Source organism: Symphalangus syndactylus, chromosome 11 (assembly GCF_028878055.3).
Source record: "Symphalangus syndactylus isolate Jambi chromosome 11, NHGRI_mSymSyn1-v2.1_pri, whole genome shotgun sequence".
Lineage (NCBI taxonomy): Eukaryota > Metazoa > Chordata > Mammalia > Primates > Hylobatidae > Symphalangus > Symphalangus syndactylus.
The window spans coordinates 134290417-134315590 of record NC_072433.2 but is presented as its reverse complement, the minus strand read 5'-3'; the positions used below and the strand labels follow the sequence as shown (position 1 = coordinate 134315590).

The following is a 25174-nucleotide window of genomic DNA, read 5'->3' as shown; positions in this document are numbered from 1 at the left end:
ACCACTCAGGCACTCAGTACATTCACAGTGTGGCGCCTCCATCCCTTCTACCTGCTTCCGAACATTCCATCCCAAGAAGAAACCTGTACTCATCAGCAGGCCCTCCCCAGCACCCACCCCCAGCCCCGGCAGCCACTCAGCCACCTCCTGCCTCTGTGGACCGGCCTGTTCCGGAGGCTTAATGAGCAAATCACCGGGCGCGGTGGCTCACGCCTGTAATCCCAGCACTTTGCGAGGCCGAGGCAGGTGGATCACGAGGTCAGGAGATCGAGACCATCCTGGCTAACACGGTGAAACCCCGTCTCTACTAAAAATACAAAAAATTGGCCGGGCGCGGTGGCTCACGCTTGTAATCCCAGCACTTTGGGAGGCCGAGGCGGGCAGATCATGAGGTCAGGAGATCGAGACCACGGTGAAACCCCGTCTCTACTAAAAATACAAAAAATTAGCCGGGCATGGTGGCGGGCGCCTGTAGTCCCAGCTACTCGGAAAGGCTGAGGCAGGAGAATGGTGTGAACCCGGGAGGCGGAGCTTGCAGTGAGCCGAGATTGCGCCACTGCACTCCAGCCTGGGCGACAGAGCAAGATTCCGTCTCAAAAAAAAAAAAAAAAAAAAAAATACAAAAAATGAGCCGGACGTGGTGGGGGGCGCCTGTAGTCCCAGCTACTCGGGAGGCTGCGGCAGGAGAATGGCGTGAACCCAGGAGGCAGAGCTTGCAGTGAACCGAAATCGCGCCACTGCACTCCAGTCTGGGCGACAGAGCGAGACTCCGTCTCAAAAAAAAAGAGCAAATCACAGCCCGTGTGGCCCTTGTGTCTGCTTCCTTCCCTCATGTGAAGCTTTCCAGGGCCGTGCACGGTGTGGGGCGTCCTTCCTTTGATGGCTGGGTAGTGTGCCGCGGTACGTGCGTGAGTTTCCCGAGACATAACACGTTACCACAGGCCGGGTGGCCTCAAACAGCAGAAATGGATTCTTGCCAGACTCTGGAGGCGAGAAGTGCAAAATTGAGGTGTCAGCCGGGCCCCTCCGTCTGAGGCTCTCTGGGAAGGTCCTCGCTGTCCCCTGGCTGGTGGCTGCACCACTCCAGTCTCGGCCTCGGTCTTCACCTGGCATCTCTACCGCACGTCTGCATCTCTAAGGGCCCCGTCATAGGATTGAGGGCCCACCCGGGCCCAGCATGACCTCATCTTAGCTCACTACATCTGTAAAGACCCTACTTCCAAATGCGGCCACACCCATGTAGTTCACGCAGGCTGCACTTTGTCGTCCGCCGATGGGCACTCGGGGTGCTCCTGCCTTTTGGCCACTGAGTCGCACTGCCCTGGACGCTCGTATGCAGGTCTGCGTGTGGATGTAAGTTTCAGTCTCTTGGGTGTATTGCTAGGAGTGGAATTGCAGCGTGGAACTGCAGGGTCCCATGATAACTAGGCTTCTGGGGGATGGTTACTGCTCGACTTTGAAATCTAGATTTGTACAGACATATGAGGGCCTGTGTATTTATGTTGAAAATAGATGCACGTGTTTAGAGGCCAGCTCCCTGCGAGCATGCAGATGCTGGTGTCAGGCTGGGAGGAGGCAGACGGACGCATTCCGCACATGAAGACCAAGCAGAAGTGGAGGCGAAAGCCAGCGTGGGCTGACTGTGGAGCAGCCCCGTTGTGCACGCACGCAGGCGATGCTGGGGTTTGGGCTGACCTTGTGGCAGCCCCACTGTGCACACACGCAGGCGATGCTGGGGTTTGGGCTGACCGTGCGGCAGCCCCACTGTGCACACACGCAGGCGATGCTGCAGTTTGGGCTGACCGTGCGGCGGCCCCATTGTGCATGCACGCAGGCGATGCTGGGGTTTGGCCGAGCTCTGCCGCTGGCTAGGGCACAGGGTAGCGGTCGCTCCCATGGCCAGAAGCACCTGCAGAAGGCGCTCATTCCTACTTCCTGTGCTCTTCCCTGCAGATGGGATGGGGCGACCTCGGGGTGTATGGAGAGCCCTCCAGAGAGACCCCTAATTTGGACCGGATGGCTGCAGAAGGGATGCTTTTCCCAAACTTCTATTCTGCCAACCCTCTGTGCTCGCCATGTAAGTCAGTGGGGCCTTCCACCTCAGGAAGGGGTGAGCCCAGCAGGCCGAGGCCTCCCGGGTCCTTCCAGCCCTGACTCTGGGCGGCTGCATCAACCTTGTCTACTCCTACTGCTGCAGGGAGGGTAGCAGGTGGGCTTAGGCCTTTCTCATCAGGTCCCAGCCCAGCTCCATGTTGTGTGGAGTGTGGCACGTGCTGGGTTTTCAGGGTTGAAGTTGAGGTATTGTTGGTGGCTGCTGTTCTCTGTTTCCCAGAGTCGGATGCTGTGGCCGCCTGGGGAGAGGCACTGCAGTGTGGCTCCGTCTCAGGGTACCTGGGAAGCAGGAGTCCCACTCCCTCCCTCCCTGGGGAGAGTCTCTCCTGCTGGAGACAGAAACCTGGCATTGATCGTGAGGAAGAGGGGAAGGCAGGGCACGGGGCCAGTGCTCGAGGATGGGGGCATGTGGACCTGCACGCCCAGTGGGTGTCCCGGGAGCCTGTGAGAGGAGGCGGGGTCTTGGGGACAGCGCTGAGCTGCAGGGCCCAAGGGCCACGCGTCTTTCAGTGCAGTGGGTGCTGTGCCCCACCCAGGTGGTGGAGACGCTAACGGGGATTGACAGGCGTGGCAGCCCCTTATAACCCTGCGTGTGCCTCATCTGTCACGCGTCTGTCTACTCAGTGGGGCTCTTGTTGGCGCGCAGGGTCTGAGCCTCAGCCTTCTCATCCAGTTTGTTTCTGTCACCTCCACGTAGCCAGGGCGGCACTGCTCACAGGACGGCTGCCCATCCGCAATGGCTTCTACACCACCAACGCCCACGCCAGAAACGGTAGGCTGCCTGCCGCCTCCAGGGACACCCTTGGGGTGCAGGGTTGGGCAGGCGGGGTACGGGTGGTACCTGGGTCTCTGGGACTCGGGTGGCAAGTGGCAGGTGGGGTACTGGTGGTGCCTGGGTCTCTGGGACTTAGGTGGAAATGCAGGCTCCCCCTAGCTGGCTTCCTTCCCTGCCCCGGCCCAGTGAGGACTGAGCAGAGGGCACCCAGTCTGGCCTAAGGAGCTGAGCTGGCACCCCCACCCCAGAAGCTCCCATTCCCCAGGCGGGTGAGCCGCACACCCACAGGGAGGCCGGGGCTGTGGCGTCAGTGGCAATTCTGGAATGTTCTGGAATCGCTGTGCTCGAGAGGTTTGTATGGGCTCCCCAGGGGAATCTCACAGGGGAAGTGAGGATTTCCAGTGGCATTTGAGGAAAGGGAAGGACAGGGGAGGCAGGGGTGGGGCAATGCAGCGTCACGTGGCATATTCCAGAGACCCCTGGAGACGAGACAGGGTGAGGCCTGAGGGTGGGCAGGAGGCCCAAGGAAGGCGCTGGGGGGCACAGAGTCTGCCCCGTCCCCACCGTTTGGTGATGGCACTGGCTCTGAGGGGTGCCTGGAAAAATCCTGGGAAGTGTCATGCCCTGTGGACGTGTAGCCCCCAGGCACAGCCTTTGACCCCAAGGGACCAGTGTGCTGTTAGGATGTGTGGACGCAGCCCCCAGGCACAGCCTTTGACCCCGAGGGTCCAGTGTCCTGTTAGGATGTGTGGACGTAGCCCCCAGTGTCCTGTTAGGATGTGTGGACGCAGCCCCCAGGCACAGCCTTTGAACCCTGAGGGTCCAGTGTCCTGTTAGGATGTGTGGATGCAGCCCCCAGTGTCCTGTTAGGATGGGGTTGGTGGCAGCTTCTCGGGGTCTTCTCGGGGTCACCCAGCGCTGCTTTTCCAGCCTACACACCGCAGGAGATCGTGGGCGGCGTCCCAGACTCGGAGCAGCTGCTGCCGGAGCTTCTGAAGAAGGCCGGCTACGTCAGCAAGATCGTCGGCAAGTGGTGAGTCTCCCGGCCACGCCTGCCCAGGCGTCCTGCTCCACCCACTTCCTGGCCTTGGTTGCAAGGGACATGGCCACAAGTTCCCAAACGAGGAGGGCATCTCGGGTGGGAAACAGAAGCTGATTCTGGGTGTGTTCAGGTGTCTCCAGTGTCCCTGTGCAGGCCGGTGTGACCTTGCCAGCAGGATCTCAGGTCACCAGGCTGGGCCCACAGCCACGAGCATCCTGCAGCATCAGACTCCTCAGGCCCGTCACCGTCGTCCCTCCAGTCACAGTCCCCAGCACCCGCCACCACTGCCCCCTGGCTGCCTCCTGCCACGTCATCCTTGGAGGGGCCACGTCATTACACACAGGAGCCATGGTGGAGGAGCTGCCTGTCCACCCTAGGGGCCTGCTGGATGGTGAAAGGTCTGGTCTAAACCAGAAAGAAGCCACCAGGAAGGAGAGGAGCAGCCCAGTAGTTGATGAAATCCTGAGCTGATGAGAGCTTGGGTGCTACACAGCCCCCAGGCCGCGGTTTCAGGCGCACGGGATGTTTCATTTCTTTTACTCCGTGGGACGCATGAGTGAGCCTAGAGGGTTGGGTAGGAGTCACCTGTCCCGCGTTTCTCTCCACCTGTTGGAGTGTTCCCCGCCTGTCAGGTCCGCATGCCTCCTCCTCCAGGAAGCCGTCGCTGCTTTCCCAGCCTCTGTGATCCCCGGTCGGCTGCCTGTGGCTCCTGTCGGTCCCCTTCGGATGGATGCTCCTTGGATGTAGATGGTCATGGCAGCCGGGAATCTGCTGAGCTTGATCACTGGATGAGGTGGACCCAGAGGCTGCCTAGGGAGCACTTCATCACTCTTCAGACGAGAGGAAGCAGCCTGCCGAGCTGAGCTCTCAGAAAGCACAGGGCAGAGCTGATGGGCACAGCAGCTGCGGAGTCCTCACCACAGGGCAGAGCTGATGGGCACAGCAGCTGCGGAGTCCTCACCACAGGGCAGAGCTGATGGGCACAGCAGCTGTGGAGTCCTCACCACAGGGCAGAGCTGATGGGCACAGCAGCTGTGGAGTCCTCACCACAGGGCAGAGCTGATGGGCACAGCAGCTGCGGAGTCCTCACCACAGGGCAGAGCTGATGGGCACAGCAGCTGTGGAGTCCTCACCACAGGGCAGAGCTGATGGGCACAGCAGCTGTGGAGTCCTCACCACAGGGCAGAGCTGATGGGCACAGCAGCTGCGGAGTCCTCACCACAGGGCAGAGCTGATGGGCACAGCAGCTGTGGAGTCCTCAGCACAGGGCAGAGCTGATGGGCACAGCAGCTGTGGAGTCCTCACACAGGGAGGTCGGGCCCCATGCAGCCTGCATAGTCCCTGAGCCAGTGCCAGGGGCCATAGTGGAAGTCAGCCCCCGAGGGCCACTGGAGCGCGTCAGCGCTGTGCCAACAGGAGGAAGAGCCGGTGGCCTCTCCAAGTGACAAGCCCCACAGTGACTGGAGCTCTCCGCCTGGCCTGGCAGCTCTGTCTTGGGCCCAGCGGCCTCCTATGCATGGTCATTAGTGCCGGTGGCCAGAGCTAGACAGGGAGTGGGTCCATAGAGGCCTCGAGGCTCCTGGACAGCCGTCAGCGGGAGAGAGGGGACCCTGAGGAGTGGGAGCAGGAGCCAGGCAGGCCTCAGCGCCCCAGGCTCCTCCCGGGCTCAGCACATGGTGCAGTGTCTGGATGGCCCAGGCTGGGTCCTGCAGCAGCTGCTCAGTCAGGTGGGGGTCCCCATCCCAGCAGGGTCCCCTCTCAGGGCAGTAGGGGTGTTGTCAGCCGTGACTCAGACTTCCCTGAGGCCCCTCAGCTGGACTCAAAAAGAGGCTGCTTGATATGCCTGAAGCCACACGGGTGTGCAGGGCAGGGACTCGAGTCCCAGAGGGCCGCAGACACTCCCTGCTCCAGGTCACCTGCTGGTGAGTGCCAGGCCCCACTGCTACTTTGGGACAAGCACCTTGAGCCGACAGCTTAATTTGTGTAGCATCCTGCCCATGTGCTTCCTCTGAGCAAGGCCTTTGCGCTGCCGACGTGGATGCACGAGTGTCCTCTGTGGCCGAGCGGCGGCGACCTGTGGACGTGGACGCACGAGTGTCCCCTGTGGCCGGGCGGCAACCTGCGGACATGGACGCACAAGTGTCCCCTGTGGCCGGGCGGTGACCTGCGGACGTGGATGCTCGAGTGTCCCCTGTGACCGGACGACGACCTGCGGACGTGGACGCTCGAGTGTCCCCTGTGGCCGGGCGGTGACCTGCGGACGTGGACGCACGAGTGTCCCCTGTGGCCGGGCGGTGACCTGCCAGGGTGTTCAGGGATGTCGGGGTGCTCTAGCAATGGGCCCAAGTGCTGAAGACCCAAAGGAAACAGCCCGGAGTTGGCAGCCAAGGAAGCTCTGAGGTCACAGAGAGGTCCAGGTGTGCTTACCTGAGAGAGGAGACGGGAGAGGCAGGTCGGGAGGTCCAGGGTGCAGAGGCCATGTCCAGGGAGGCAACAGAAATCTGCTTTGGTGAAATCTGCCTCGGGGATGCTGCTTTCAAAGCCATCGTTGCAGAAGACTTTCCTCAGACGACACACGACTGACGTGAGACCCGCCCGCGGCCATGCCTAGAAGCCACCTCATACCACCTCTTCTGCAGCCCGTTCTGAAAAGCAGCCGCAAGCTGGATTCCTTCTAGGATAGGACAGGCCGTGCAGGGAAACCTGGACAGCCGGCCTGGGGGCCGGGGCGAGTGGGCACAGAGGTGTGGCATGCAGGGCTGCTGTGGGCCGGAGGACAAGAGATGAGGTGCCACCAGAGGGTGGGAGCACAAGGTCTGCGGGGGATTGTCAGAAGGGGAGTGCGGGGCGGGGTCTGGAGGGGTTCCCACAGGCCTGGTGTGTGATGCCTGGCTACGGCCATTCCCAGCAGGTGAACCCCGGTCCCAGGAGAGTGGTCAGTGGAGGTCACCAGTGTGGCCACACTGCCACGTTCTCTTGTCGTCACTCCAGTCCCTGCCTCTGTCAGGGCCCTGGGGATGTGGGCGCAGCTGGCAGGGCCCGGGGCTCCCGCACGGCACACAATGCCACCCAGTCGTCATCCTGGGGCCGTTGCCCTGAACTGGAAGATGAGACTCTGAGCGCCTCGGTGTGTAGAGACCCAGTAATTACCTGGCAGGAAATATTTTGTGTCCTGGAAAACCCAGAGGAGACACACTTGGGTTCGAGACACAACCCGTGAAACTTTCCTGGGAGTTCAGAAAAAGTGGAAGGAAGGAGCTGGAGCCCCGAGGGGCACGTCAGGCGGGTTCCAGGCGGCTGGGAGGCTCCTCACGACGCACCGCCCTTCACGGTGCAGGGAACCCCGGCCGCCACCGTGCCTGCCGCCCTCGGTTGTGCCCAGATGCTCTGCAGGGTAGGCGGACAGTGCCAGCACCCTCCATGGGGTGAGGCCTTGGTCTTTTGTCCCTGCCGTGCCTAGGCATAGCCCATACTCAGTGCTAGAGGGTGCTCGTCTTACCAAGAATTTCGTGAAGGTGGTGGATCTGTTGCTGCTCAGAACTTCAGAGTGTCCCCATGGGGTCCCTGAAGTGTCCTGGGTTCCCGTTTCCAGGCATCTGGGTCACAGGCCCCAGTTCCACCCCCTGAAGCACGGATTTGATGAGTGGTTTGGATCCCCCAACTGCCACTTTGGACCTTATGACAACAAGGCCAGGCCCAACATCCCTGTGTACAGGGACTGGGAGATGGTTGGCAGGTAATGGAGCCCCACCCCTTCCCCTCCCACGTCCTGAACTGCTGTGCCCGGCGTGCCTGCTCCCTGCCTCTAGCGCTGGTGGCCTCAAGCCGCCACTCATGGAGGCTGGGCTGTCCCTGGGTCCCCGGGCACTGAGGGCTTTGGTTTGGTGGCTTCTGTCCCACCAAGTTTTGCCCCAGAGCCTATGTGACTCGCGCCTGGGGTTTCCCACCTTTTCAGAGTCGTAGATCCCTTTAGCTGTCCTGAGAGGAAGGCCCCAGCAGAGTGAGCCCACACAGGCTGCCCTGGCTGTCAGGGCACTGCCCGTGCGGCCTACGAGTGGGGAGGCTGGCTGTGCTCCAGACGTCCAGGGACATGGGCAGCACAGGAGGCGGGATGAAACCCCCACCGGGAGGCACACCAGGAGCAAACGCCGCTGTCCAGACGGAGCCGTCCTGGTGCTGGGTGTAGGGGCAGCGCCGGCTCAGGGACCCTCATCTTTTGTGATTTTTCTTTTGCTTAACTTGACCCTTCTTGGCGGAAGTGCTCGTTCGTTACGTGACGGTGACCAGAAGCGGCACCAGCTTGCTGCCTTTCTAGATAGAGCTCCTTGGAGGTGTGGGAGTCGCACTGCGCAGCCCCCGTTTGATGTGTGCAGTTCTGTGGTTGGCAGTAGTCGCAGGCTGGGACAGCCAGCACTGCAGCTGCTTCAGAACCAGCCCCATGGCCTGAGCGGTGGCTTCCCAGCCCCAGGCGAGGGACCACAGCCGCCTCACTGCCTTCACCTTGGTGTCGTGCCCTCGGCCCCATTCCCCCATTTTCCCACATGGCATGTTATTACAGCACCAGCCTCAGCCAGGTCGTCAGATGCAACACCGTGCCCTGGGGGAGCCAGGGACGCGTCCAGCTTGGTCTGTTCCCTGAGTGGACATTTCATTTCCAGGCTTCCTTTTTTTTTTCCTTGAGACAGGATTTTGCTCTGTCGCTCAGGCTGGAGTGCAATGGCACAATCTCGGCTAACTGTAACCTTCGCCTCCTGGGTTCAAGCAATTCTCCTGCCTCAGCCTCCCAAGTAGCTGGGATTACAGGTGCCCGCCACCACGCCCAGCTAATTTTTGTATTTTTAGTAGAGACAGAGTTTCACCATGTTGGCCAGGCTGGTCTCAAATTCCTGACCTCATGATCCACCTTCCTCGGCCTCCCAAAATACTGGGATTACAGGCGTGAGCCATGACGCCCAGCCCCAGCCTTCTTTTAAATGAAGCCCATGGCTTTGCTGGTGAAGTCAGGGAGAAGGGGACTTTCTTGGCCTAAATTCTGACGTCTGTCTGGATCTGTGTTCTTTTCAGATACTATGAAGAATTTCCTATTAATCTGAAGACAGGGGAAGCCAACCTCACCCAGATCTACCTGCAGGTGACGGGGACTGCACCAACCTCGCCCTGTGGGACGCGTGGGGACGGGGACCACACCAACCTCACCCTGTGGGACGCGTGGGGACGGGGACCACACCAACCTTGCCCCATGGGAGGCGTGGGGAGGTCGGCCTGAGGCTGGAGGACAACGGTGTGGCTCTCTCCATAGGAAGCCCTGGACTTCATTAAGAGACAGGCGCGGCGCCACCCCTTCTTCCTCTACTGGGCTGTCGACGCCACGCACGCACCCGTCTATGCCTCCAAACCCTTCTTGGGCACCAGTCAGCGAGGGCGGTGAGTCCTGGCTCCAAGGAGCACAGACCGCGCTGGAGGCCCCAGCTGTGCTTGATCACTCCTGAGTTGGAGCCCTCAGTACCGTGGCCTTTAGTGCCAATTACGGAAAGGCCAGAGCACCCCCACCCCTGTGAAGCTGTCCGCTGGCCTGGGATCGGCAGAGGAGGGCTGCAGTGAGGGTGCTGGCTCTGTCCTTCATGAGCCACGTGAACTTGAACTGAAGCCATTCCTCTTCCGGGAAGAGGCCGGCCAGTTTCACTGTCGTCTGTGAAGTTACGATTTAACGTACTCCGTGAATCACAGTATGCCGTTGGCTGGCTTATCCGTTTGTCGCCATCCTCTGGGTATGGAGATGCCTTTTGTCACCATTCTCCAGGTATGGAGACGCCATCCGGGAGATTGATGACAGCATTGGGAAGATGCTGGAGCTCCTCCACAGCTTGCACATCGCGGACGACACCTTCGTCTTCTTCACATCGGACAACGGCGCTGCCCTCATTTCCGCCCCCGAACAAGGTGAGTGTTCACCGCTTCTCACGGTTTCCCCATGGCCAGCATGTCGGCGAAGAGCACCTGGACTGGCTGTGCCCACAGGATCTGTGGTGGGCAGAGCATGAAGGGTCCCTCTGGGTGCAGTGGGAGGAGCAGATGTCACTGAGCCTCGAGCAAGGCCCTTCTGGCCCAGGACTAACCTGGAAGCAGGAGTGACCTTGAACTTGGGGGTGGGGAGGAGGTGACACAGGGGAGAGGGTTTCTCTTGGAAGAGGCTGACACCTCCCGAAGGGTGACTGACCCCGGAGGCCGGAGGCTTTGGAGGCCGCGTGGAAACAGCAGGGCCGGTGGAGCGGGGTGTCCCTGCTGAGGTGGGGGCCAGCACCCAAGACCCCAAGCAGCCCTGTGAGTGTGGCCTGAACCTGGTCACCCAGGGGCCGGGCCGCCTCCATGAGGATGGGCTCCTGCCCCCACCACAGCCCTGTCAAGTGGTTCCAGGATGGAGCTTCAGCCTTTCCCCCGCTCGGCACTGATGAATGCCTGACCCGTCCCCAGCGCCAACAAACCTGAACCCGCCTCTTCCCAGACCACGCTTGGGCCTTGCAGCCTCGTCCCAGACCACACGGCGGGGGCCCTGTAGCCTCTTCCAAGACCACGTCGGGGGGCCCTGCAGCCCAGTGTGCTATGGGGAGAGGGGGCTTCAGAGTTTCAAGTGATAGAAACCAGCACAGCTGAAAGCCAAAACAGAAGCATAGGCACCCTCATGCCACGTCCCACCACATGGCTCCCCTGGGTGAGCCTGGCTCTCGTGCAGGCCCTCCGGACAGCTCCATCTCCCGCCCACTGGAGTCAGACCCACGAGTCGAGGCACCCCACAGACCCACGTGTGGAGGGTTACAGGCAGCTCCTAGGAGGGAGGGTGCTGGGCGTGGGGGAGGATGCTGGGCATAGGGGAGGGTGCTGGGCGTGGGGGAGGATGCTGGGCATGGGGGAGGGTGCTGGGCGGGGGGAGGGTGATGTTGGCCGCCATCCCCCATGGGGAGCCCGGGGGGCCTACCTCGACACCAGCACCCACCAACCACCAGCCAGCAGTGGCGAGGGCCCCAGCAACCTGAGTCTTCATGTCCAGATGATGGAATGTTTCATATAAACAAATGGCATATTTACCTATTTGTAAGAAGACGAGAACCCACACACCCAGCACCCAGCACAAGACTAGAAACAGAACATCCCAGAGAAAGAAAGCCAGGGAGGGGCCAGGCGCGGTGGCTCACACCTGTAATCCCAGCACTTTGGGAGGCTGAGGCGGGTGGATCACAAGGGCAGGAGATTGAGACCAGCCTGGCTAACACGGTGAAACCCCGTCTCTACTAAAATACAAAAAAAATACCCGGGCTTGGTGGCGGGTGCCTGTAGTCCCAGCTACTCGGGAGGCTGAGACAGGAGAATGGCAAGAACCCAGGAGGCGGAGCTCGCAGTGAGCTGAGATCATGCCACTGCACTCTAGCCTAGACGACAGAGCGAGACTCCGTCTCAAAAAAAAAAAAAAAAAAAAAACGGAGGGGAGAGAGCGAGAGAAGGAAAGGAGGGAGGGAGGGAGAGAAGAAGGAAGAAGCATAGCACGGCCTCCTGTGAGCCCTGAGTGTCCCCTAGAAATGGCCACTGTCCCCAGCTCAGTGTCCTTTGTCCCTTCACAGGTTCTGTGGCTCTGCCGCTGTGAGCAGAGCCCTCCCTGAGACAGGTCAGGTTCCAGGTGTTGGTGTGTTCGCCCGTGAGGGACTCTGTGAGCAGAGCTGCCTGCGAGGTTCTGTTCAGAGGCTTCCCCACGCTGCTGCTCGGGGGGTTTGGATAGCAGCGCAGGAGGGAGCTGCGGTGACTTCGCGTCCACCACACCCAGCTAATTTTTGTATTTTGTAGACAATAGACATGGGGTATAACCATGGTCTCTCTTTGGTAGAAACCAGTCTAGGCTAGTCTTGAACTCCCGAGTTAAAGCAATCCCCCTGCTTCCGCCTCCCAAGGTACTGGAATCACAGGTATGAGCCACCGCAGCTGGCCCCTTCGTTTCCTTTTTCCCTTTTTTTCAGGGGACCCGAAGCTGAGAGAGCCTCAGGTGGCTCAGGCTACAGTAGCAGGGATGGCTTTTGTCCCTGATGTGGGCCCCCCACCGCCTTCCTCCATGTCTGGGAGTGAGCTGGGGATGGTGTAGTCACCTGAGCTGGCCTTTGCCCCGTGACCACTTCCCACAAGTGATGGTTCAGAGATCAAAACCCGGTCTTGGGGGCTTGTCAGAAACACAGATTCCTGCACCCCACCGTGATTGAGTCAGAACCATGGGGGGGCCAGAAGTTGGCTGCATTTTAAGTACCCCAAACACCGGGAGGCTTGTGAACATTCACGTTCAGGAAGCACCAGTCCGCAGCCGCGCACCTGGTGCCCAGGGCCTCTGCTGCGGGAGGGTTCGTTTCTGAGTCTTGCTGACACCACATGGCTGCATTTCCGTTTCCTCAGTGGGCGTGATGTCCCCACTTTCTCCAGGAGACTTTGCAGCCATGGCACCTCAGATGAGCCCCTGGAGAGCCACCCTGAGGCTGGGATCTTGCACTCCAGCCACAGTGCCTTGGCTGGGCCCTTTGTCCCCATGACCGGTCTCAGTGACTCAGTGGGGAGGGAGGGGGAGGGCCGGGGGACATTGGGTCCCAGTGGCCTGACGTGGAGCCCCTCTCTCCCAGGTGGCAGCAACGGCCCCTTTCTGTGTGGGAAGCAAACCACGTTTGAAGGAGGGATGAGGGAGCCTGCCCTCGCATGGTGGCCGGGGCACATCGCCGCAGGCCAGGTGAGTCAGCGTCTGCCGGGCAACAGGTCCAGGCCTACGGCCATCCCAGGGTATGTGCGCCCCTCACTGGCCACCACCCCACGCACCCTGTGCTCAGCCTCAGGACTCTCCTCGGAACCAGGTCCCTCTCTGTCCCTCTCAGGGTGCGTAGGGCTTGCTGTGCTCGGTCAGACGGGCAGGAAGGCTCTCGGTGGGGACTGGAGCCACGTATCCTGCCATGTGTCACATGGGCGCTGGTAATGACTGTGTGGGAAGGTGACGTCCGTGGTCCAGTCACCGCAGTAGCCCTGAGTTAAATGGAGCTAAACAGGTTTCTTCCCTGCAGGACTTGTCAGTGCCTTTAGCATGCTGATGGGCACCATGAGCTTCTAGAAGGGGCATAGAGCAGGCTGAGTGTTTGAAAACCCGTCTGTCTACTACAGAATCGGTCTTCTTTTCCCCAAAGTACATCTCAGGCCAGTGTCCTAAGGACACTCAGAGAACAGCAGCTGCACGACACAGGACCGTTGGTGTCTGTTGCGTGGGGTGCAGACCTCGGTGGTGGCCTGGGCCCTGGCTGGGCGAGGGTGCGTCCTGCCATCCCAGCCTGACCACCTTCATGCTGTCACTGCATCTCCCCCGCCCAGGAAGCTGCTCCTCGGCTGAGGATCACACCGTGTGGTCTTCTGTAACGGGCACTTGAGCCAGACATGCCCATAAACACGGGGACTGAGTCTGGTGGTTGTCAACGAGAGCTGTTTCTTCACTGTTTCTTAGTCAGTCTTTTGCCCTCCCGATTGCCTCCAGAGGCAGCCATCCCCTTCAAGTGGCCCCACAAGGATGGGGGTGCTCCCAGTGGCAGCTGGAACATCACACATGACGACAGCCAGAGTCAACACGGGGCTCATGGGGCTGAGTGAAGACGTGCGCGGGGCCAGCTCCTTCCTGAGGCTCCAGGAGATATTCTATTCCCTGCCTTTTCCAAATCCTAGCAGCCGCCCCATTCCTGAGCTCCTGGCCCCTCCACCATCAAAGCCAGCAGCACACAGGCATCTGTCCCTGGCCTTCCTGTTCCACCTTTTTTTTTTTTTTTTTGAGATGGAGTCTCACTCTGTTGCCCAGGCTGGAGTGCAGTAGTGCAATCTCGGCTCACTGCAACTTCTACCTCCCAGATTCAAGTGATTCTCCTGCGTCAGCCTCCCGAGTAGCTGGGACTACAGGCACGCTCTGCCAAGCCCAGCTAATTTTTGTATTTTTAGTAGAGATGGAGTTTCACTATGTTGGCCAGTATGGTCTCGATCTCCTGACCTCGTGATCTGCCCGCCTCGGCCTCCCAAAGTGCTGGGATTACAGGTGTGAGCCACTGCACCCAGCCCCTGTTCCACTTTTGGGGACCCTGTGGCTGTGTCCCACCCCACCCCCTGCTTGCCCAGGTTGGCCTTCCTGTTTCGAGCCCCGCTGATGAGCGGCCTGCGTTGTGTCTGCCACCTCAACTGCCTGGCCTGGTTGCGCTTCTGCAGGCCCGGGGATTGGCTGCTGTTCTGCCAGATCCTCCTCTTCCCCACTCATTCTACACATCAGGAAACTGAGGCCAGAGAGGAAGTCGTTTGTCAGGGCCCCCCAATTACTAGGGGGCAGAGGTGGGAGCAGGCGCCTGGCTGTGGAGCCTGCAGTCCTGCCCACCATGCCTGGGCAGTCCCCTGTGTCCCCAGCAGCCAGTGGGACTGGGGGTGGCACCTCCCAAGGGCACCTGTTCTCTACAGCTGTCTGGGCCTCCTTCAGACCCTCTTCCCAGGGCAGCCTTTGTCTGACATGGGACTCCTGGGCCACCCCAAGTTCCCAGTACCCTGAAGGTGGAAGGACCCCCATGGTTCACTGAACAGGCAGCTGCGGCTCCGTGTGAAGGGCAGAGTGGCCGTGAGAGTGACCGCCTTATTGTGCAGGAGAAGCATGGGTGGAGGCACAGCCTCCTGCGTGGTGTGGGGTGCCCCTAGGACAGGCTGCAGCTGTGCCGCCCCCTCCACTCTCCTGAGCGCCGTCCCCCTGAGGGTAGGGATGGGCCATTTGGTCTCTTGTGTGGGGGCACCTGCAGGGAGTGGTCGGTGGTCATTCAGTGAACGCTGTGACATTGGCCTGAGACTCAGGACCCGCGTAGGTCTGGGAGACGCTGGCATGAGACCCGGGACCCGCGTAGGTCTGGAAGACGCTGGCATGAGACCCGGGACCCGCGTAGGTCTGGAAGACGCTGGCATGAGACCCGGGACCTGCGTAGGTCTGGGAGACGCTGGCATGAGACCCGGGACCCGCGTAGGTCTGGGAGACGCTGGCATGAGACCCGGGACCCGCGTAGCTCTGGGAGACGCTGGCATGAGACCCGGGACCCGCGTAGGTCTGGGAGATGTGAGGTTCCCCACTGCAGCGGGTGCCCACCAGGCCAGGACAGGGCTGGGGCTCTGCCCCCCAGGCTGGGAGCCACCCGTGGCTGTGCTCAGCAGCAGCCTGGGGAAGGTGAGGGGAGCCGCCCCAGCCCCGCCCGGCTCCATGCCCAGTTGGTTCAGGGATGTCTGTACCCCACAGACCTCCCCACCCACCTGCCCATGGAAAGGCTCCAGCTGAGAAAAATGCCAACTTCAGCGTTTGGGAACCTTCCCACCTGCCTCGCTCCCTGAGGAAGGGAGACCCCTCCCCAGAGCCACCGAGCTGCCGTTTCCCATGGGCCACAAACTGAAATTGAATTCGACGGCATCAGGCCTGTGCACCGCGGCAGCACGACAGGGTTTTAGTCAAAGCACCTGACGTTTGTCCCCACGGTTCCCCTCTGGACAGGGGAGGCTTTAGTCACTGCAGCCCTGGATTCCGAGTGAGGTCTCAAAAGCGCTGATAACGGCTTCAGCGACTTCTCCCACGGCTGCGCTGCCCACTGCGTTTCTGGACGTTTCTGGAAGGCATCGCTGCCTGGAGAGTTCTTCAAAAACGCCTCATGAGGACCCTGCCCGTGTGATGCGGTGACCGGCAGACAACACTCCAGCCCGCCCGCCCCGCCGGCACCACAAGCACTGCTCCGCAGTTATTTTTTCAGATGACAAAAGCGTCTGGATTTCTTTTCTTTTTTTTTTTTTTTTTTGAGACTGAGTCTCGCCTGGTCGCCCAGGCTGGAGTGCAGTGGCGCAACCTCGGCTCACTGCAAGCTCCGCCTCCCGGGTTCACGCCATTCTCCTGCCTCAGCCTCTCCGAGTAGCTGGGACTACAGGCGCCCGCCACCACACACGGCTAATTTTTTTTGTATTTTTAGTAGAGACGGGGTTTCACCGTGGTCTCGATCTCCTGACCTCATGATCCACCCACCTCGGCCTCCCAAAGTGCTGGGATTACAAGTGTGAGCCACCGCGCCCGGCCCTGGATTTCTTTCTTTTATTCTGTCCTTTAAAAGACACGGGAAGGATGGGAAGCAGTCGCACAGACACTGCTGACCAGACCTGGGGAAGCTTCTCACCCTCTGCAAATCTTCCCGAACTTTCCCAGCAAACGCTCACCTTTGCATTCCCTGCCCCACACTGGGCGCTGCAGACCCCAGATCCCATGAGCAGCTGCAGCTCAGTGAGTGTCCCTGTGAGGCCAGGGCTCCTCGGTTGGAGAAGCTGGCGATCGCCTTCTGCCCTAGCGAGGAGCTGACTGCAGGCGGCGAGGGTGCCCCTGGGCTGTGGGGAGGGCTGTCGGCACTGGGTGGGAGCTCCAGGGCCTGGCAGCGGATGGTGGTCCCTGCCCAGCTGCCCCAGGGGCTGTGCTTGCCAGGCAGGGCTGTGTCTCCACCCCCTCCCCAGTCTCCCCGCCGAGTGACCCAAGCCCGGAGCCCCCGAGTTAAGAAGCAGACAGGGCCACCGGGTACGGTGGCTCATGCCTATAATCCCAGCACTTTGGGAGGCTGAGGCGGGCGGATCACCTGAGGTTGGGAGTTCGAGACCAGCCTGACCAACATGGAGTAGCCCCGTCTCTACTAAAAATACAAAATTAGCCGGGCGTAGTGACACATGACTGTAATCCCAGCTACTCGGGAGGCTGAGTCAGGAGAATCGCTTGAACCTGGGAGGCGGAGGTTGCGGTGAGCTGAGATCGCGCCACTACACTCCAGCCTGGGTGACAAGAGCAAAACTCCGTCTCAAAAAAAATAATCAGACAGGGCCACTGAAGGGAGCCAGATGGCACGCTCTGGTCATGGCTGGTCAACAGTGCCCATGCCCTCCGGAGGTCGGGGTGCGGTGGGAAAGACAGCCTCCTGCCTGTCCTGGAGCTCCCTGGGCGTGTCAGGAGCCGTCCCCACCCCAGCCACTCGGAGTTGCTCCTGTCCAGCCTTAGCTGCCCCTCCACATCTGGTTTTTCTCCACCTGCTCCTCTGACTTAAGGGGCAGGGCTCACAGTGGCCTTAGGGCATTCAGTGTTAGAGCAAGGCTGATCCTCTCCAGACAGGTGGGCCTGGAGAGGTGGGACCTCCTGGCGTCTCCCCGGGAGGGCTGTAATTCTCCTTTCATCTGATCCACAGGGGCAGAGAAGGGTGCCAGGGAGTGAGGGCGTGGACTGGCTCTGGGGTCTTTCAGGCCTGGTTTGAGGCCCCTCTGCCTCTCACAGGCCTTGTGACCCCGCCCAGTCTCTGCTGTGGGCATGTGAGCATCTGTGCATATCTGTAGACCCAGCTGGGCAGCAGGGCTCATGCACCCCCAGGGATTGGCCCCCAGCCCCATCGGGTCGGTGCAGAGTGCCCTGACCATGTTGCTGCTGTGTGTTTCAGGTGAGCCACCAGCTGGGCAGCATCATGGACCTCTTCACCACCAGCTTGGCCCTTGCGGGCTTGACACCGCCCAGCGACAGGGCCATTGATGGCCTCAGCCTCCTTCCTACCCTCCTGCAGGGCCAGCTGATGGACAGGTTGGTGCTAGACCTGCCCCGGCCCCTCCCCCCTGATCCAAGTGGTGAAGCCCAGAGCTGCTGATCAGGTGCAACCCCCAGGCCCAGCTGCCCTCCTCATTCTGGACACAGGCGTGCTTGTGCCCAGGGCAGAAGGAGGCAGGGGTGCCTGTGACGAGAGGACGTGGGGACCTGCCTGTGGGGCGGGGGCCATCCTGGGGGGGTCCAAGCACAGCAAGGCCCTGGCTCTCAGGAAAGCCTTAGGAGGGAGGGCAAGGCCAGGAGAGGGGCCTCGTCCCTGCCTGTATCCAGGCACACGCCGCGCCTGCCCGCCCCACCCCTGTTCCCTGCCCTGCCTGGTTTTCCGTGCCTCATGGCTTCCTGTAGCTTCCTTCTTCCTTCCATCCAAGTCGTTGCTCTGCCAAGTCCATAGCCCGGCTCTTATCTTCTGTCCAAATCCTTGGTGTCCAAAGCTGCTGCCTCCGGCTTTCTGGGGCCGGGTAGAGGGGGGTTTTGCTCACTTCTCCCCTCTCAAGAGCTGGCACAAGTGGTTGGTCACACTGGGGAGAGACAGTGCCCAGCTGCGTCCCCCACTCCGCATTCCTGCCTCGCAGGCCCAACATGGTCCAGAGACCCCGTGCCACCTGCTTATCCTCTTCTCTGCCCACCCTCCCCAGGGCCTGGCCCAGCCTCGCCAAGGACCAGCAATGAGGGGACGCCCAGGCACCCCAGCCCCGGCCGCCCAGGCACCCCAGCCCCAGCTGCCCAGGCACCCCAGCCCTGGCCGCTCAGATACCCAGGCACCCCAGCCCCGGCCGCCCAGGCACCCCAGACACCCAGGCACCCCAGCCGCAGCTGCTCAGGAACCCCAGCCCTGGCCGCTCAGACACCCAGGCACCCCAGCCCCAGCCGCCCAGATACCCAGGCACCCCAGCCCCGGCTGCCCAGGCACCCCAGACACCCAGGCACCCCAGCCCCAGCTGCCCAGGAACCGCAGCCCTGGCCGCCCAGACACCCAGTCACCCCAGCCCCGGCCACCCAGGAACCCCAGCCCCGGACACCCAGGCACCCCAGCCCCGGCTGCCCAGGAACCCCAGCCCCGGACACCCAGGCACCCCAGCCCTGGCTGCCCAGGAGCCCCAGCCCCGGCTGCCCAGGAGCCCCAGCCCTGGCCGCCCAGACTCCCAGTCACCCCAGCCCTGGCTGCCCAGGAGCCCCAGCCCCAGGCACCCCAGCCCCAGACACCCCAGCCCCGGCTGCCCAGGAGCCCCAGCCCCGCCACCTTGTGGGGCCTTTTTACTTTTCGATCATCTTTGTAAAGTATCAACCAAGACCTCACGTGGAGACATGAGCCACTGATGACAGACGCAGCCCCGAGCCCCCAGGTGGAGCCAGCGTGTCCTTCCTGTCCTTACATGGTCCTCCCCTCCCATCCCACAGGCCCGTCTTCTATTACCGTGGCGACACACTGATGGCGGCCACCCTCGGGCAGCACAAGGCTCACTTCTGGACCTGGACCAACTCCTGGGAGAACTTCAGACAGGTACAGGGCTTGGGACGTGGGCGCAGGCGGAGCTGCCCCCATCTCTATCCAGACGTGGCCCCTAGGCGCTGTCCTGGGGGAGGCACAGGAGGGTGAGACAGGCAGGAGCTCTACCCCCTCCACAGCCTCCTCTGCGTGGCCCCCAGTCCTTCAGCGTGGCCCAGGGCATGGCAGCTGACAGGCTGGAGGTGAGGCAGGGACCTCTTCCTGCCCCGTGTGATGACAGCAGCCCCGCGGGATAGCTACAGGCGTGGCCCAGACCCTGGTCAGGTGGCCCCCATGGGCCTCTCCATCCTGCCAGGGCATCTGAGTCTCCCCCACACCCCAGGCTGGAGGCGACAGGGGCGTGGCCTGCTTCGCCCAGGTGCTACGTGGGGGCCGCAGCATCGGCATCATCACAGCAACCCCCAGTGTGGGAGGGTGAAACGCCACACGCACAGGGCCTGGGGCTCCTGCCGCCCCAGGGATACCCCAGCATGGTCAGTGCCAGGCTTTCTCCCACGAGCCCTCGCCGCCTTGAGCCTCCTGCTCCCTCCCCACAGTCTTCTCTGGCCCCTGCTGATCCCGACGCTCCAGCATCCCCCAGCCCCTCCTGAGGGGTCTCTCTCAGCCCCACCCACTCCCAGCATCAAAGTCTGGAGATATGAACCCCCTGCTAATCTGCCTTAATTGGGAAGAAAATCATTTAGTTTAATGGAGAATCTAAAGACTGGAAGTGAGGACTGGCACTGAGGGCTGAGGAGGGAAGCTGCTCATAGGGCAGCGTCTGGAGGGCAATGATGCCCAGGAGTGTTTTGGCTCCTCCCCACCCTGTGCAGGCCCCGCACCCGCTCTTCTTTCGGTTTTACCCAGCGCTGCTGCCTGCGAGGGCTGTCCTGTGCATTGGTCCCCGGCACTGCCACCTGCGAGGGCCATCCTGGGCACAGTCCTCAGACGAGCCTCTTGGCCTGCAGCACCCGCTCTGGGGATGTTAGAGGCATACCTCTCCTTTCCCAAATCAGGGAGCCCAGGGGGCAGCAGAAAGAGAACTGCGGTTACTGTGAAATCCTCGCCCTTCTTGAGCGTGTGAATCTGCGTCAGCTCCCTGGGTCTGTTTCTGTTTTCTGTGTTTTCTCTTGCCTTTCACATGTTGGTCCCGCTCCTCCCTGTCTCAGGGTTTCTATGGGGATTCTGAGCATTGTGGCTCTCCCTTCTCCCAGGGCAGGCCCTCCCCTCCCCTCCCCTCCCATCCCATCCCCAGCAGAGAGTGGGGTGTTAAAAGGGGTTTTCCTAGGCCGGGCGCGGTGGCTCACGCTTGTAATCCTAGCACTTTGGGAGGCCGAGGCGGGCAGATCACGAGGTCAGGAGATCGAGACCACGGTGAAACCCCGTCTCTACTAAAAATACAAAAAATTAGCTGGGCGTGGTGGCGAGCGCCTGTAGTCCCAGCTACTCGGAGAGGCTGAGGCAGGAGAATGGTGTGAACCCGGGAGGCGGAGCTTGCAGTGAGCCGAGATCGCCTCACTGCACTCCAGCCTGGGCGACAAAGCAAGACTCTGTCTCAAAAAAAAAAAAAAAAGGGGGGGCTTTCCTCCATGAAATTAGTGGCAGTCCAAATGTGAGGCTGGCTAAGGTGTTTAAATACGCTCACCTGCCCCACAAAGAAGAGGGGTACGTGAAAACGGGGTACGTGAGGCATGCCGGCTACGCATCTCAGGGGCCCAGAGCGGGTGGCTCCACGTCCTGCACAGGTTGCTTATGGGCCCACTAGTCCTTCAGCGTTTAGCCAGCGCCCTGCACCACGCCGAGTACCAGGGACGCTGCTAGGCACAGGCAGACGAGACCCCCCCCACGGCCCCCAGTTAGGAGCTCCAGGACCAGGCAGACGAGGCCCCTCACGGCTGCGGGTCAGGGGCTCCAGAACACACCTTCCCTCCTCTTCTCATTGCAGGGCATCGATTTCTGCCCTGGGCAGAACGTTTCAGGGGTCACGACTCACAACCTGGAAGACCACACGAAGCTGCCCCTGATCTTCCACCTGGGACGGGACCCAGGGGAGAGGTTCCCCCTCAGGTGAGTCGGTGCAGGGCCTCTTGGCTGCTGGGGCAGTGCCAGCCGAACTCCCCCAAATGGAGGCTCCACAGGGACAGAGCCCTCTGCACCTTGCCCGCCACCTCCCTTTGCCTGCGTCTCCTGTTCATACCCACATATGCTTGGTGGCCTGCCCTCCTCTCAGGGTGCCTGCTCCTGCCCATCCTGGTGGTCTCCCCATTTCTGCCCCTTCTGGGCCACTGTCCACCTGGCCCCCAGTGATGTACCCCCTACTCTGAGCTGCCTTCGGGGATGGCCGAGGCCAGAGGGGAGGGGTCCACGCCCTTTGGCCAGTAGGAGGTGCAAGGACACAGGTCAGCTAGCAGGAGGAATGGCAGAAAGCCGCCAGCCCCAGCTTCACCCTCTGCTCTCTGGGCCTTGTCTTCACCCCACTGAGGATGCCGGAGTCTGTGCCATCTCCTGCGAGTTTTCAGAGAAGCCCTCCCCTTACCCTCGGGAGTCTGGAGGGTCATGGTCGCCAATACCAAACCCATGTGCTGGCAGCTCCTTAGGGGCGACACAGAGGACCCAACACTTGGCTGGAGACCCCGTCCTGGCTCCTTTCTTTTGTCCGAACCTATCTCCCTGGGCTAGGGCTACCTGGAGGCTTCCCCACCTCACCCCAGCAGGATGAGCAGGTCCCCAATTTCTGCTCCTGGCCTGGGGGTCCTGGGGCACTTGCATGCCCAGTGGTCTCCAACATTCCTGCCCTAGGGAGTTGGTCCTGGGAAGACCCAGCAGCATCGGGAGTGGCTGTGCAGAGGCAGAACCAGGCCTGAGCACGGCAGTTGCTCCCTGCCCAGGCTGTTCTCTGCTCACCTATGGCCCTGGGTTTGAGTAGGGCCAGTGGGAGGCAGCAGAGAGCAGTACAGGACCGAGGGTGGCAGCACCACCGCCAAGGTCCCCTGAGGCTCCTGCACCCTCTGGACGGGGCAGCCGCATTCCCACGGGGCTGAGCCTGCGGTGAGGCTCCTGGGCTGGAGCCCCTCAGGGATCCCTTGGGCACTTCCTCAGCAGCGCCTCTCCTCCACCGAGCGTCAGCTTAGAAGCCCAGGATGGTGACTGTGGGAAGGCAGCATGGAGCCTGGAGTGGACAGAGCGGTGTCCCCAGACCCAGGCCCACCCACACCTCCCAGCTTGGCCTGAAAGGAAGTAGGGCCTTTGCCTTGGGATTAAGGCATGGGTGGCGCTGGGTGATCCTGGAGCAGGTGGCCCTGGGTCCAAGGCCAAATGCCCTGAGTCCAGAGGGAGGAGACCAGACACGGTGAAGGCCACAGGGGACGAGGCGGGGACTGGACCGAGCGCCACCAGCCTGGGCTCACCTGGGGCCACTGGAGCTGGAAGAGGCAGGAAGGAGCCCCAGTTCCTCCGGGGGTGCACGGCCCTGAGACCCTTGGTTTCAGCCTCTGGCCTCCGGAAAAGTGAGGGGCCAGTGTCTGCAGTTTTATTGTTTTAAGCCCCAGTTCGTGGTCATTTGTCATGGGGGTGCCGAGATACAGAGACAGACACCCCCGGGGGACTCTGATCACCAGAAACCATGGGGGGCCTGGAAGTTGGGGCCTTGCAGAGCTGGAGGGGCCATCTGGGAGCCCCGTGCCCGCAGAAGTCACTGAGGAGCCAATAGCCCCCCGGCTGGAAGGGCCGTCCCAGGGGGACCACGGGGAGCAGATCGCAGGCCCGTTACACAGAACAAGCTGCTGGTCACACCGGTGCCCGCTGCACCCCCCACAGTCTGGTCGCTCCAAGGACCACCCGAGGTTAAAGCCTTGATGGCTGTGCCCCCTCGCGTCCACTGGGCATGATTGGCATCCACAGGGGGGTCCTCAGGGCCGCTGCTCCCCACCTGTTGCGTTTGCTGGAGCCCCTCCAGCCAGGCCAGAGCAGAGACACGGTCCCATCCACCACAGCCACCCAGCCGCACCCTCACAGCTGGAGAAAGCAGGGTTATTTTAAAATAAACCCCACCCAGCCCCGCCCTCACAGCTGGAGAAGGCAGGGTTATTTTAAAGCAAACCGAGGCAGCAGGCAGAGCTTCCCAGAGGGGGTCACAAGGAGACCCAGCTGTCAGCCATGCCTTTGAGAACCACTGTCCCCGAGGTCAGAGCTTCCCCGAGGGGGTCACAAGGAGACCTAGCTGTCAGCCATGCCTTTGAGAACCACTGTCCCCGAGGTCAGAGCTTCCCCAAGGGGGTCACAAGGAGACCCAGCTGTCAGCCATGCCTTTGAGAACCACTGTCCCCGAGGTCAGACACCCATGACACAGCCTGATTCACCCCGGGCTGCTTCTAAGACACAGACACACATGTCGCTTTGCCAGGAGCCTCTCTAAATTAAAGACGGCTGGCCGGTCGCCATGGTTCATGCCTGTAATCCCAGCACTTTGGGAGGCTGAGGTGAGTGGATCACCTGAGGTCAGGAGTTTGAGACCAGCCTGGCCTACATGGTGAAATCCCGTCTCTACCAAAATACAAAAAATTAGCTAGATGTGTTGGTCGGTGCCTGTAATCCCAGCTACTCGAGAAGGTGAGACAGGAGAATTGCTTGAACCCAGGAGGCGGAGGTTGCAGTGAGCTGAGATCACACTACTGCACTCCAGCCTGAGTGACAGAGCAAGACTCCGTCTAAAAAAACAAAGACGACAGGGCCAGGCATGGTCCCTCACACCTGTGATCCCAGCACTTTGGGAGGCCGAGGTAGGAGGATCACTTGAGCCCAGGAGTTTGAGAGCAGCCTGGTCAACACAGCAAGACCTCACTGGTACAGAAAATAAAAAATTAAGGCCGGGCACAGTGGCTCACGCCTGTAATCCCAGCACTTTGGGAGGCCAAGGTGGGGGGATCATGAGGTCAGGAGTTCGAGATCAGTCTGACCAACATGGCGAAACCCCGTCTCCACTGAAAATATAAAAATTAGCCAGGCGTGGTGGCGGGCGCCTGTAATCCCAGCTACTCAGGAGGCTGAGGCAGGATAATCGCTTGAACCAGGGAGGCCGAAGTCGCAGTGAGCTGAGATCGTGCCATTGCAGTCTAGCCTAGGTGACAGCACGAGACTCTGTCTCAAAAAATAATTAAAATTAGCCAGGCATGGTGATCTACGGTCCCAGCTACTCAGGAGACTGAGGCAGGAACATCGCTCGAGCCCGGAAGGTCAAGGCTGCAGTGAGCCGCCTCTCACCACTCCAGCCTGGGTCACAGAGCAAGATCCTGTCTCTAAAAAATAAATGAGATTAAAGCAACAAGCCAGGCCAGGGCCTTCGGGGACACTCACCATCAGGAGGTGCATGTGCAGTTCTCGCTGGTTCTCAACCAGAAGTATTTGGCCACAGAATCCTGCAAAAACACAAATGCACCCGAGACCCTCCTGGATTAAAAATGGACCCTGTGCTCAGGGACGCTGTGTGAAGCCCAGGCTGGGACCAGGACAGGCATCTCCACAGGCACCAACCGGAGGAGCCCTGAAGGACCCCAGCTCTCCTGGAGGTCGCCCTCTGCTGCAACCCCAGGGCTGAAGCCTAAGCAGGGAGTGGGTGGATCGAGCAGAAAGAGGCTGGGGCGGGTGGCCGGGGGTGGGGAGGGGGGCACATCCCCGTCCCTGTTGCCTGCAGCGTCCGTATGAAACCTCATTTTTAGGGAAGGTTCTGGAGCAAAAAGCCAGTTCTCACAGCCTGCTGAGCATCCAAGGCAGGCAGACTGGGCTTCAGTGGGTCCGGGCTCACCTCCCAGCAGGTGCTGGGCCTGGACAGGTGCTGCCATCAGGAGGGGAGCTGGCTCACCTGGTAACCCCGTCTCTAGCTTTGTAAGGAGCTGCCACACCGCCTTCCAGAGCGGCGGCTCCAGTGCACGTCCCCACCAGCAGCAATGTGGCTCCCGGCCTGGGCATTGAGAAACTCCAGCTTCAGCCACACTCTCGTGGAAGTTCCTCCCTGCATCTCTGCTATGGCAGCGATGGCAGGTGTCTTTTCATGTGGATGTTGTCGATATTAGAAGTGATTGAAAATGGTAA

General features: G+C 61.1%; 1 protein-coding gene across 5 annotated transcripts in view; it reads left to right on the top strand.

Moving 5' to 3' along the window:
• Positions 1-25174, top strand: part of GALNS (galactosamine (N-acetyl)-6-sulfatase) — a 42573-nt gene that overhangs the window by 12007 nt on the left and 5392 nt on the right. For 3 of the 5 annotated variants that reach the window (XM_055232811.2, XM_055232809.2, XM_055232812.2), the window contains exons 2-12: positions 1954-2077; positions 2810-2884; positions 3818-3920; positions 7522-7665; positions 8994-9060; positions 9229-9353; positions 9730-9869; positions 12578-12681; positions 17444-17580; positions 19000-19102; positions 21033-21154. In XM_055232811.2, coding sequence (XP_055088786.1) covers positions 1954-2077; positions 2810-2884; positions 3818-3920; positions 7522-7665; positions 8994-9060; positions 9229-9353; positions 9730-9869; positions 12578-12681; positions 17444-17580; positions 19000-19102; positions 21033-21154 — 1244 coding nt within the window. Of the gene's footprint in view, positions 1-1530; positions 1684-1953; positions 2078-2809; positions 2885-3803; positions 3921-7521; positions 7666-8993; positions 9061-9228; positions 9354-9729; positions 9870-12577; positions 12682-17443; positions 17581-18999; positions 19103-21032; positions 21155-25174 lie in introns of those variants that run through there. The other 2 variants (XM_055232807.2, XM_063612546.1) reach the window with 2 other exon arrangements.